We start from the raw sequence: 13973 nt of genomic DNA, 5'->3' as shown, positions 1-13973 counted from the left end.
TGTGAGGGGGAGGGTGGTTCCACTGGGGGGGTGTGAGGGGGAGGATGTCAAGACTCCAGAACAATCAGGTGGGTGAGCATTTTATTTCCAAACATGGTGAACTGAGACTTTGGTAGGTGAAAGCTGAAATGGGGAATCGAATGAAATATGCTTCCCGGGGTGCGGGGGGGTTGGGGATGGGAATTTACTGCAGGGCTACGGGGGTGAGGCAGGAGACAGCCAGGGGCCCACTGTGACCGTTCACCTAGGCCTAACACAGATGAGCCGAATGGCCTTCTTCTGCGCGCTGCATCCATTCTACAATCAAGAGACAGCAATGTGGGTAATGAGTAAGAAAGTTAAAATTCACACACCACCAGGTTATAGTCCAACAGGTTTATTTGGAAGACTAACTTTCACAGCGCTGATCCTCCACAACCATCTGATGAAGGAGCAGCGCTCCGAAACCTAGTGCTTCCTGTTGGACTATAACCTGGTGTTGTGTGAGTTTTAACTTTGTCCATCCCAGTCCAACACTGGCACCTCCACACCATGGCTGATGGAGTGGGTCCAAAGGACAGCAGCAAGGCGGACATGCTGGTTGTGGGAGGTGCAGATTGGGGAAGTCTCCAAGGTTTACCTGTGATGGTGTAGGAGCGCTGGTTGGGCCCCACAGTCCTCTGCACTGGGCTCTGCTGGCCGGTGGGGACGGCATCGATCTGGAAGCCAGACACAGTCCTGGCCTTGATGCGCCACTGCAGGGTGATGCTGGTCTCCGTCACCCCACTGACTTGGATCTTCCGGGGCGAGCCGACGTCTGGCAGAGAACAGCACCGTTACAACAACAACAAGAGGCCGTGGCGCGACGGAGCCTGTCACATCGAGTAGATTCCTCCCGAGTTGCCCCAAGGCACCTCACATACCACCCTTCCACCAACACCTCGCACCCCTGCCCACCCTACACCACCACACCTCCCTGCACCCCCCCCCCCCCAAGCATCACCGTGAAATGACCTTACAGACGTCATGAGGAGGCACGGATGGGGTGAGTAGCCAAAGTCTTTTCCCCAGGGTGGGGGGCTTGAAAACTAGAGGGCATAGGTTTAGGGCGAGAACGGTAAGATTTAAAAGAGACCTAAGTATGGCAATGTTTTCACACAGAGGGTGGTGCGTGTATGGAATGAGCTGCCAGAGGAAAGGCTGGAGGCTGGTACTTACAATATTTAATAGGCCTTGATGGGTATATGAATAGGAAGGGTTTAGAGGGATATGGGCCGGGTGCTGCCAAATGGGACTAGATTGGGTTGGGCTATCTGGTCGGCATGGACAGGTTGGACCGAAGGGTCTGTTTCGTGCTGCACATCTCTATGACTCTTACGTCAGGACTGGCAAGTCGATCAAGAGCAAGAGATTTAACCAGAGCCTCAGACAGAGTACAGAGGGAGGCTGGGATTTCCGAAACTTGGGCTCCAGAGAGCCGAGCGTGTGCTGAGGGCGAAGGAAGGAGATCGGTGAGACTCGAAGGGACGGAATTGTCACTGACTGTTGAGAGAGAGATAGAGAGAGAGGGAGGGAGGGGTGGGGGGGGGGGGGAGGAATTTCAAAAGAGCACAAGATTTTCAAAAAGGCTGTGTCACCAAACTGACAGCCTGTAATAGGTCAGTCAGCAAATATGAGCTGCTAAGAATCTCAGCAGCTATCTACAGTGTGATATCAATGCTTCAGGACAACAGTGTTACAGGATTCAGAACGTTGACTCTTGTCTCACAGACACTGATGTGTGTGCAGGTGAGCTTCTCCGGCATGTTCTACTCCTATTTTAGATCTCCAGCATGCACGGCGTCTCATCTTCATACATTCACATGCACTGGGGTGCATCATAAACTGCCCAGGGTGCCAGTGAGCAAAGGAGGATGAGAGTTCTGGGAGAGCAGAAAATTCATAGAGGGTGCAAGAGAGGGAGACCAACTTGGGTCAGGGATTGTAATAATAAAAATCCAGAGATGACCCAAGGATACCTATGGGAGGCACACTGTTGCCATGCATTGAGGGTTTGCGTTGTAAGAAGAGGCTGGGACCTTTTTTTTCTCTGGAGCAGGAGGCAGCTGAGGGCCACCTTATTGAGGTTTATAGAAACATGAGGGGCATTGAAAAGGTGAATGGCTGTTTGTTATTTCCCCGTCAGATGGGATTTCATGACTAGGGGGCAAATCTTTAAGGTGAGAGGAGAAAGATTTGAAAAAGACAGAAGGTGCACCTTTGTTTTACAGAGAGAGTGATTTGTGTGTGGAATGAAGTGGTGGATGCGGGCACAGTTACAACATTTAAAAGACATTTGGATAAATGCATGAACAGGAAATGTTTGGAGGGACATTGGCCAAACGCAGGCAGGTGGGACTAGTTTAGTTTGAGATTATGGTCGGCATGGACTGGTTGGACCAAAGGATCTGTTTATGTGCTGTATGACTATGACAGGGGTGGAAATAAGGCGTCTTTCAAGGAGTTCATATGACTGTCAGTGTGGAGGTGCCTCTGGAAATGGGCAGCTGGCAAGATACTCACCATCCAGTGTTGCTTTGATGCCTTGCAAAGGCTGGCTGGTCAAGGCATCCTTGATGGCGTACACAAAGATATTGTACTTGGTTGCGACCTGATTGAAGAAAGATTTGCAGAAACATTACACAGAATCTACAGCATTGGAACAGTCCATCCAGCCGAACTGGTCTGTACTGGTTGCTGTCCTCCATGTCATCTGAAAATCATCCGCAACATAATCCCCCCCAACCCCCACCACAACAGATTTTATGAATCCTGTCTCCCTCCCGCGCCTAAATGAACCCACACAATTCACCTCAACCAATACTCAGTGGTGGAGAGTACTCCTTTTCCCTTTTGTCACACCCTGTGGAGTTTCTCCCAACTTCCTTGTCAGATGCATTGGTGGCCATCTTAGATTTGTGACCCCTAAGCTTTGGACAGTCACACCCAGAGGTCAAACGCCAACCCCATCAAACCAGTTCCTTATAGTCATTTCATGAGGTCAGCCATTTCCTTCTGGGTGGTCAGTCTAGTATTTCTATTCCTTAAATTTTTGAGACATTAAAAGCAAGAACAAGCCATTCACTAACTGCGCCCCATCTGCCCCATATGATGGCTGATCAGTATTTTAGCTCCAGCGTTGGTTGGAATCGACTGATCAATACAATGAAGGCAACTTGCATTTATATCAAATACTACCAATATTTAAAAAAATCCTAGTGTACTTTCAGAGGAATGTCGCAAGAAAGAGATATTAAGGCAGTTGACTAAAGCCATATACAGGCAGTGTACTGAAGAAGGATATCTATCAGTCTTCCAAGTTTATCAACTGATGCACAGCAGAGTACTGGACAGAACATTCCGGATTCCACTATGCATGTGAATCTTTCAGGACAAATAAAGATGAATTTACCATAGCCCTATGTGACCATACTGACCCCACTGATCAGGACAAATATTTAAGAATCAATTTATATTTTCTCGCAATTATATGTTCCTTTAAGGAATAACAATCCTCACATAAAGAATTCTACTTTAAATATGGCACGAAAGGAAGATGCTTATAATCTGGTCCAAAACAGCCGAAATTTCAGATGATTTGCCTTCAGCAAAGGAACGGAGAACAGGAGAGTGGAACGGAGAACGGGAGGGTGGAACGGAGAACAGGAGAGTGGAACGGAGAACGGGAGGGTGGAACGGAGAACGGGAGGGTGGAACGGAGAACAGGATTAAGACAGCCAATAGCAAGAGACATAAAAACACGTAGAAGCTTCTAGCGGTGCATTAGAAGGACATGATTAACCAAAGTCAAGATGGAGTCATCAGAGGCACAGCCAGAAGAAACAATGATCAAATAATTTGCATCAATTTATCCTACAGGCCTGGTAAAATATTTCAGACATACTGGTGTGTATTCCAGAGGGACTATGGAGAAATGAACGGGAACAAGAGCTGACAATGGCTTGGACCAGATTGACTCAAGGTGGCAGCAGTTATGATGCCTGAATTCGTTTAAACCTTTCAGAGTTCTCTCAGGAGCAAACATTACACTCAAAAAAGGACAGAACTGTAAAAATAGTTAGCCTGCAGTCGTGAAAGTGGAAGCGTCTCTTAACAGGGGACATGCTGTCAGGCACATTTCCATAATACGATAGGGCTGGGTCATCACGGATCTCGGAAAGGGAAATCCTGTCTGAGGATGAGACGGATCAAAGGGAACAAGGTAAAACAGTGTACAGGTACTGGGCTTTTAGGCATCATTCAGTAAGGTGCCTCACAAAAGGGTATCACGCAAAGAAAATTAGTTTTAAGGGAAAGTGCTGCTTGTCGAGATGGGGAAGTGCCCATACTGGAGGAAGTACGCTCACCATGAGTCCAGAAACGGTGGCGCTGGTGTTATCTGGGCCGAGAGTCAGCTCCTTACTAGGCCCTGCTTTCTCCCTGGGTTTCACCACCACCCGGTAACGGGTCACATCAGCATCAGGCGCGTGCCAGGCGATGGTCATGCTCGTCGGAGTCACTTGAACAAATTCCAGGTTGGTCGGAGGTGGAATGGCTGCAAGGCAACGAGAGGAAACTGACTGAACAGAGGAAAGAGGGTTTGCATTTACATGGGGCCTTAGACTAACGTAGAAGGATCCCCTCCACCTCCAAGCCTCAAAAAATAGTGACTGCCAGCCCATGAAGCTCTGCTGAAGTGTGATATATCTGCAGCCAATTTGTACACAGCACGCTCCCACAAATCAAACAAAGCAAGTCCAAAGGATCGACTTTTGTGATGTTGACTGAGGGATCATGGACAGTCAGGACATTTAGGATATCTGCTCCATCTTTGAAGCAGTGAAATGTGATCTCAAATTGAGAGGGCCGACAGATTCTCCCCAGTGTCTGTGTGGGTTTCCTCCGGGTGCTCTGGTTTCCTCCCACAGTCCAGGGATGTGCAGACTAGGTCAGACACACAGGGTTACAGGGATAGGGTAGGAGCATGGGTCCAGGTGGGATGCTGTTCAGTCAGTGTGGACTCAATGGGCCGAATGGCCTGCTTCCACACTGTAGGGATTCTATGAGATCTTGGTTTAAAGCTTGCACACCCAACAGTGTAGCATTCCTTCAGTTAGCCCAAGTGTCACCTGTGTGTTCAATCCCACTCCCTCCTGACTCACAGTCACAGGCCAGCTGAGCCCCACGCCACCCCCAGGAGGACTGCACCCCAGCCTAGTTCCAGGGAACAACTAGGAGGTGGAGCTTCGTGGGTAATGAGGGTGGAGCCAATGAGGGTTATTGGATTCCCCGTGTGGTGTTGTGAGCAGCAGTCACCCACCCTCTCTGCATAAGCCCTTTACACATCGGTCATGGGCTAGTGAACAGAGACAAGGCTTTTGGGAGCGAGAGAGAGATAGTGGGTGAGTGATAGTGGGTGAGAGATAGTGGGTGAGAGATAGTGGGTGAGAGATAGTGGGTGAGAGATAGTGGGTGAGAGATAATGGGTGAGAGATAATGGGTGAGAGATAATGGGTGAGAGATAATGGGTGAGAGATACTGAGTGAGAGATAATGGGTGAGAGATAATGGGTGAGAGATAATGGGTGAGAGATAATGGGTGAGAGATAATGGGTGAGAGATAATGGGTGAGAGATAATGGGTGAGAGATAATGGGTGAGAGATAATGGGAGAGATAGTGAGTGAGAGATAGTGAGTGAGAGATAGTGAGTGAGAGATAGTGAGTGAGTGAACGAGTGAGTGAGAGAATGAATGAGTGATAGTGACTCAGAGATAGTGAGTGATAGTGATAATGAGTGAGAGATAGTGAGTAAGAGGTAGTGACTATCGTGAGTGAGAAAGATAATGAGTAAGTGACAGTAAGAGTGAGTGATAGTGAGAGATGGCAAGTGAGAGATGGCGAGTGAGAGATAGTGACAGTTACTGAATGTTAGATAGTGAGTGATAGTGAGAGATAGTGAGTGATAGTGAGAGATATTGAATGTTAGATAGTGAATGAGAGATAGAGAGCGAGTGAGAGAGAATGACAAGAGTGAGTGACAGAGTGAGTGAGGTATTCATCCCCGTTATACAGGGCCCATGTACAAAGGCCTGGGAAAACGATTCAGAGTCTGGCAGTTCAAACATCACCTCGAGGAACATTTTGAGAAGTTGGGACTTGGGACTGGAATGGGGAGGAGGGAGTATATACTGTTGGGATTGCTGCTAAAATCCTAATTGCATTAACAAATGCTCCTTTAAGGAAGTAAATCTGCTGCCCTGGCCCAATATTGGCAGACTTCCATGGAAACTGGAAAAGGCAGCCGTTTTTTTGCCCAACTCTAATTGCCCTGGAACCGAGGGGCTTCCTGGGCCTTTTCAGAGGACATCTGTAAGTCAACCACTTTGGAGTTACATGTCGGGCCAGACCAGATAAGGATGGTGGATGTCCTTCCCTGAAGGGCATTGGTGAACCAGTTGGGTCCTGACAACAATTTGGAAAAAATTTCAGTCACCTTCACCAAGGCTGGTTTTTCAATCCAGAATAATTAACTGACTTTACATTCCATCACCAGCTGCCATAGAATCCCGACTGTGTGAGATCAGGCCATTCAGCCCATCGAGTCCACACCGACCCTCCCACCCGCACTCAGTACCCTCTCGCCATATTCCCATGGTCCTCCATTAACTCACGGTCAATCAAGGACCTAACCTGCTCACCTTTGGACTGTGGGAGGAACCCAGGCAGACATGGGGAGAATGTGCAAACTCCACTCAGACAGTCACTCGAGGCTGGAATCAAACCCAGGTCCCTGGCACTGTGAGGCAGCAGTGCTAACCACTGAGCCACTGTGTTGCTCCATATCCCTAGATCATTACTCTGGGTGTAAGGATAACTAGCCCAGTGACATTACGCCCCATTAGAGCCACAATCTCCCCAGCCCCATGGCTGACACTTGTAACTGGTTCCTGAGGTATCTTAGAAAGTCAAGTCTTTGGATCAAACCAGGTAATGGGCAGAGGGGTCAAAGCTCCTCGAGTTAAGACCAACACACCCTCTGCAAACACGCAAACGAAACCACTCCAACTTGAACAAAAAAGTGAGCAAGCAGTGAAGCCTTTTAAGAACAAAGGGGCCCCTTCAGGCGGCTTCTACAAACAGCAAGGCAGAAGCTATTTCTATGCAACAGGAATGTAGAAATAACAGCTGAAAGAAACCAGAAACGACGGCGAAGCCTCCTGGTCGTGGCAGGATGGTTAACTGAGCAAAGCGCACCGAGCACGTGACAGGATAGCTCCAGGTGTGTGTACAAAGCCAAACACTTACAGCTGTATGGTCTCCAGTTGTGACATGGTGGGTGCCAGTAGTCTCCTGACTGTTTGGTCGGTCAGAAAGGGAGATGGGGGAGGAATCACTTACCTGTGGTCTGGGTGCCTGTCAGAGGAATGCTCTCTTGGTTGTCATACAAGGCATACACCTGCACCGTGTACTCGGTGCCAGGCCTCAGGCCGACCAGCTCGGCGGTATCGTCCTCGGGGTTAGGGCTGGGCAGCAGCTCACGGACCCCATCCTCAGGACTGGAGTAGATCACTCTGTAGGCCGTGACCTGACCCTCGGGGCTCTCCCACGCCAAGCCGATCGAGTCCACGTCAACATCTGTGAAGGTTAGCTCCTTGGGTCGGTCGATGGCTGCCAAGGCGGGGCAGGAGGGGTGGAGCAACATATAGAGACAACGACGAGGACGACGACACAGAGAGCAAAAAGAAGGTTAAGCATCTCCTCCAGAGAGGCTGCTTCCAGTCCCCGGGGTGCTTGGGAACGGTTTGACATGGCACCGGCTGATCGGGTTCTGAAAGGGGCAGTTCAGTGGCACACGAGCCAAAAGGCCTGAGAGGTTGGGTCTTGGCAATCGTGATCGGTGCTCCACTGAAACCGTTCCCACACTCCCCCTACTAAACCCCATCACCACCCCCCCCCCCCAACCAGTCTTTGCAAAGCGTTAAGTGTTTTACTTCAGAACACGCAGGCGCATTGCCAGTTGCCACATCTATTGGTCCCACAGCTTTGAAAGACCAACGAATGTGGCAACTCCACACAGTGAGGCATTCCGATATCGGGAGGCGATACACGGCTCACTGCGCTCCATGCAGCTCCAGCCAATCGATGGAAAGCGAAACTGTTCGTTTTCCATTCCACTCGAACAGTAGGCAGTGGGATCAGATAGAGGTCAGGGAGACAACAGCGGCACTAAGGGACAAGACTTCATCCAAACAAAGCAATCAGCAAAGGATTCACTCTCCTACAATTATGCACTAACTCTCTTGGAAATTGAACTAATGGGCTGTCATAACTGGGCTTCCTTCCCAACCGAAAGACTCAAACAATTGAGGACCAGGCTCCTACAACTGTTGGTCAACAATTCAGGAAGAGCCAGCCAGGCCAATGTCAATACCAGCAAGCAACGGGGCCGCAATGTCAAAGATCAGGCCGTGTTTCAACACCGCAAGCCCATTTTCTCCCTGGGTGTGGCTCCTTGCTGGCAGCCTGAGGGTTAACCCTTCCAACACAAATTCCATCGCGGCCATTTAAATCACGTCAAGGCTGCACAAGGTCAAAGGAAGTACGAGCCTGTCAAAAAAAAAAGTCTGCCAAAGCCTGAGTAGGCCTCAATCCTAGTGATGTTGTTTACTGACGTGTGATTAGCCCTCAAGACACCTACTAAGTTGACTTGGCAACCGCTGGGTAGGCCCTGAAGCCTTCCAGTGGCTTTGAACTAACAAAAATCCCTCACCACACCCGTGCTCTTCTCAAACTAGAGTGGTTCGAGTGTGTCCCGGGCAACGGACAGGGAGTTTGGTCACAGCGCAGGGCTGCCATTGTCCACACCATGAGAAACACGTACTGGTGGCTGCTGTTTCGGTGAGCGGGGCACTCTCTCCATGTTTTCCCAGGGCGTATACACTGACCATATACTCCACTGTTGGCATGAGGCCCTCGATGGTTAGCTGAGTCTGACCTGCAGAGAGAGATAACACAAAGACGTCAACAATGACACTGACTGAACACAAGCCAACCCCAACCCTCGCGCCAACTCTTTGCTCTCCTCTTCCAAAGGACAGGCTAACACCAGGGTCAAACTGAACACTGGTGGGAGCAAACGAGTCACCTTTCAGTACAAGGTCCCTATGGGTGAGTGGCAGTTACTGATTACTGACTGAGCCATTAGCTCAGGACCTGCAGCAGATGGGCATCGCTGGAGACTGACCTGCCGGGACGCTGCGAGTTATCACTGGGCCGACGCCATCCTTCGGGACACTGGTGACCTTGTAACCGGTCACCGGGGCGACAGGAGGCTTCCAGCTGATGGTCAGACTGTTGTCATGCACTTCCTTCACCTTCAACGAAGTCGGCGTGTCAATCTCTAGAAGGGGAGGGGTGGAGAAAGAGAGAGAGTGTGGGAGATGGTGAGGGGAGAGGGCAATGAAAATGGTGGAGCTGTAAACTTCAAATCAGAGAAGGCCTACAAAGCACATTCACCCCGTCCTGTCTGCCCTGAAGAGACAAAACCTTTGCCTTCCCCCCAGCCTCAGTAAGACCATCCGTGGCCCCAAACAATGGAGGCTCCCCACCTCCCATGGCAAGTCCCACGCACACCAAGATCTGCACCCTCTGTCCCCGACCATCACAGTGAGTTTTCTGTCCCTTACAGAGACCTCCCCTCCACAACCCCAGCATTGACACCCCTTATGGCGCACCCTCTTTGGAAACCAGAATGGGAGGCTATTCTTCCTGGAGGTTGGTCCCTAATTGGAATCTCCAGTCAGGCGACCCTCCAGTCTGGGTGTCACTGAATCCAACCAGTTACCAGGCTTAAGAAACGTATTACCCACATAATGCACTGTGTATGATTCTGTCACAAGAACGTACTCATTTAAAACGGTTGACAAGAGCAGGCGAAGAGATGGTAAGTTTACAAACTCCGTGGGTTTTTCATTTGATTTTACACACACCCCAGTTTCTTCAGAGACTGGAATGCCTTGCCCTGAAGGGACCAGATTTTCAGGAGCCATTTCAGGGAATTGAGGAAATACTTCCAAGAGAAAACAATTACAGCCGGTTGGCGGGGGTGGGGGTGGGAAGAGAGCAGGGGTTGGTTAGCCCTTCACAGAGTGGCGCAGTAAACTGAGCTGGCCACTTTCTCTCTCTATCTTGAAATTTCTCAAACCCCAGACATGGCACGAGCCCAAAATGGCCGACGGCTCACACCTTCGCCACCTCTGACCTCTCACACCATGCTCACCTGTCTTCTCAGAGCCCACAACTGGCTTGCTGGTCGCCGGACTGTCTCCACGGCCAGTTACGGCATAGACGGTCACCGTGTACTCAGTGCCCGGGCGCAGGCCGTCGATGGTAGCAGTGGATTCAGACCCCGGTATGATCACCTCTTTCACTTGTCCGTGGCCTCCTGTAGCAGAAGGAGAGGAGTAGGGAGGTGAGTTAACAGGAAAATTATGCGTTAACAGGAAGAGGACCTGCATGGTAGCTCTATCACGGCCCAGTGGGTCGGGAGGAATGTGTGTACTGCATCGACACAGATCCTTAACAGCTAGGCCCGAGTTCTTCTTCTGCATTGGAGAGAGGGCTCTTCGTTCCCACCCTCTCTCCAATGGATCCTGCAATGATGCTTCTCAATCTTTTCCCAAAACACCCTCCTTCTTACCGTTTTAGCAGCAGTCAGACCCTTGGCGATCTGTCATAGAGATGTACAGCAGGGAAACAGATCCTTCAGTCCAACTCGTCCATGCCGACCAGATATCCTAAATTAATCTCGTCCCATTTGCCAGCCCTTATTCCTCTAAACCCTTCCTATTCATATACCCATTCAGATGTCTTTTAAATGTTGTAATTGTACCAGCTCCCACCACTTCCTCTGGCAGCTCATTCCGTACATGCACCACCCTCTGCGTGAAAAAGTTGCCCCTTGAGTCCCTTTTAAATCTTCCTGCTCTCACCTAAAACCTATTCCCTCTCGTTTTGGACTCCCCTACCCTGGGGAAACGTCATTGCCTCGTTACCCTATCCGTGCCCCTCAGGATTTTATAAAACTCCACAAGCTCAGTCCTCAGCCTCCAACGCTCCAGGAAAAAAAACAGCCCCAGCCTGTTCGACCTCTCCCTCAATAGCTCAAACCCTCCAATGTTGGTAATGCCCTTGACTATCTCCCCTGAACCCTTTCAGCTTTCACAACATCCTCCCTATAGGAGGGAAGCCAGAATTGAACGCAGTATTCCAAAAGTGTCCTTGAGGGCACAGGCCTGATATCTCAGCCTTCGATGAATCACAGTTTGTGAGAGCCTGTGCTGTGCTGCTATCCTTTTCCAAGGGCTGCGGATCATTCTGGATTGCTACAAAGCCCAGCGGCACTCCCCAGAATTTTCAGCTTGGCACCCCGCATCCTAAATCTCGCCCAACCAGCGGAAACTGATGCTGTCCGTATCTGCCCAGTCGTTAACTCAGAACTGCATTCCAACTGACTCTCTAACCTTCCAACCTCTGACCTGTCATAAGCCAACTATTTAGCATTTAGCACGCTTGCCTTCATCGGTCAGAGCATTGAGAACAGCAGTTGGGATGTCCCGTTATGGCTGAACAGGACATTGGTAACACCACATTTGGAGTACAGTGTATAATTCTGGTCGCCCTGTCATAGGAAGGATCTTATTAAACTGGAAAGGATGCAATAATGATTTACAAGCTTGTTACCAAGACTGGACGGATTGAATTATAAGGGAAGGCAGGAAAGCCTCTTTATTCCCAGCAGCATCAGAGGCTGAGGGGTGACCTAATAACGGTTTAGAAAATTATGAGGGACGTGGATAGGGTAAATACACAAGGTCTTTTCCCTGTGGTGGGGGAGTCCAAAACTAGGGGGCAGAGGCTTAAGGTGAGAGGGCAAAGATTTAACAGGGATGTAAGGGGCAACTTTTATGTGGAATGAACTGCTAGAGGAAACGGTGGAAGCTAGTACAGTGACAACATACAAAAGACATCTGACAAAAACAGGTATAAGAAAGGTTTACAGAGATAAGGGCCAAGTGTAAATAGGAATAGTTTGATGTGGGAAACCTGGTCGGCATGGATGAGTTGGGCTGAACTGCCCATTTCTGTGCTGTATAAGTCTAAATCTGGACAGCTATCTCTCTCTCTCTCTCCCCCCCTCAAATATAACCTGTGTAAGGTGAGGCACCCAGATTGGAACAGCCCCAAGAGCAAGGCTGAGTTGCAACCTTCTGCAACAACTGAAGCCACCATGTTCACATAGAACACGACAGCACTGGAACAGGGCCTCCAGCCAATAATGCTGTACCGAACATGACACCAAATTAATCCCTTCTGCCTGCCCTTGGTCCATATCCCTCCATTCCTTGCATATTCCTGTGTTTATCTAAAAGTCCCTTAAATGCCCCTATCGTATCTCCACACCACCATCATCCCTGGTGGGTTCCAGACTTCTACCACTCTGCGTAAAATAAACTTGGCCCTCACATCTCCTTTGAACTTTCCCCCTCTCGCCTTAAATGCGTGCCTCCTAATATTAGGCATTTCAACTCTGGGAAAAAGATTCTGGCCATCAACCCTATCTATTCATCCCATAATTTTATAGACTTCTATCAAGTCTCCCCACACCCTCCACCGCTCCAGAGAAAACAACCTGAGTTTTTCTAGTCTCTCTTTAAGGCTCATACCCTCTAATCCAGGCAGCATCTTGGTAAATCTCTTCTGCACCCTCTCTAAACCCTTCACATCTTTCCTGTAACGTGGCAATCAGAATCGAACACAATACTAGTGTGGCCTGACCGAAGTCTTACAAAGCTGCAACATGACATCCTGACTCTTGTACTCAATTCCCCAACCAATTAAGGGAAGCAAGCCATATGCTCTCTTTACCACCCTACATACTTGTGTGGCCACTTTCAGGGAGCTATGGATTTGAACCCCAACATCCCTCTGTACACCAATGTTGTTCAGGGTCCTACCACTAACTCTATACTTTTCCCTAACATTTGATCTCCCAAAGTGCAGCACCTCACACTTGCCCAGATTAAACTCCACCTGCCATTTCACCACCCATATCTGCAACTGATCTGTATCCCGCTGTATCCTCTGACAACGTCCGCCATTATCCACAACTCCCCAGATGGCAGTGGTCCTCACGTCATAACTGACAGGGCCAGGTACCTACCTGACTCTCCAAAAGCGATGCGGTAGACTTTAACAAACACGGGTGGTGGTTTCCAGCTGATGGTCAGACTTGTAGGCGTGGAACGGGTGAATTCCAGGTCAGTCGGAGAATCCGAGACTGGAGAAAGAATAAGCACACATTAAAAGACAGGCGCGTGGCAGAGGGTGGGGGTTAACGGGCCTGTGAGCCGACCCCACACATCGATGCTCGAAATGTCACACGATGGAACATTCCTCTGCCCCACAGCACCCCTCTTCCCTCTCACAGTCGGACCGCTTGGAGGGAGGCAACAAAACTAACCGGAGAAAACCCTGCAGCAAAAGCCTCTCTCTGACTCCCTCCCACCCAGCCAACTGTGACTGCAGAGAGGCTTGTCGGATACAGAACATGACCAGATTTCATTCACGTAAAATTACTCAAATCTCCTGGAATCATCACGCCCAATGAATCACTGACAGGAGGGTAATCCGTAGCAGAAACATCAGGTTTTTAACATCTGACAAAGATGGCACGACGATGGAACTTTATAACTTGCTCTGTGACAAGAAACATCAGTAGTGAGAACAGTTCTAATCTGGCCCAGTTCCCAGGGTTCAACGGGTGTCAGTTGTTCAACTGCAGAAGGATTCACCCCCACCTTGGCCCTGACCCTATCCAGCAGCCTCTCTTACGATGGGCGTGGGCCACCTTCCCGCAACTACCAACCTCCCACATGTGTCCCGTCCCACCAACT

General features: G+C 49.6%; 1 protein-coding gene across 4 annotated transcripts in view; it reads right to left on the bottom strand.

Annotated features, from left to right (window-relative positions):
• LOC122551435 (fibronectin-like) overlaps positions 1–13973 on the bottom strand; it is a 95700-nt gene that overhangs the window by 20055 nt on the left and 61672 nt on the right. For 2 of the 4 annotated variants that reach the window (XM_043693335.1, XM_043693337.1), the window contains 8 exons: positions 13241–13357; positions 10298–10462; positions 9263–9418; positions 8900–9013; positions 7417–7686; positions 4386–4573; positions 2542–2629; positions 620–796 (listed from right to left, as the gene is read on the bottom strand). In XM_043693335.1, the coding sequence (XP_043549270.1) occupies positions 620–796; positions 2542–2629; positions 4386–4573; positions 7417–7686; positions 8900–9013; positions 9263–9418; positions 10298–10462; positions 13241–13357 (1275 nt within the window). The remainder of the gene's footprint in view (positions 1–619; positions 797–2541; positions 2630–4385; positions 4574–7416; positions 7687–8899; positions 9014–9262; positions 9419–10297; positions 10463–13240; positions 13358–13973) is intronic. The other 2 variants (XM_043693336.1, XM_043693338.1) reach the window with 1 other exon arrangement.

This window comes from Chiloscyllium plagiosum, chromosome 7 (genome assembly GCF_004010195.1).
Source record: "Chiloscyllium plagiosum isolate BGI_BamShark_2017 chromosome 7, ASM401019v2, whole genome shotgun sequence".
Taxonomy (NCBI): Eukaryota; Metazoa; Chordata; class Chondrichthyes; order Orectolobiformes; family Hemiscylliidae; genus Chiloscyllium; species Chiloscyllium plagiosum.
This window is presented reverse-complemented; position numbering and strand designations above follow the sequence as displayed.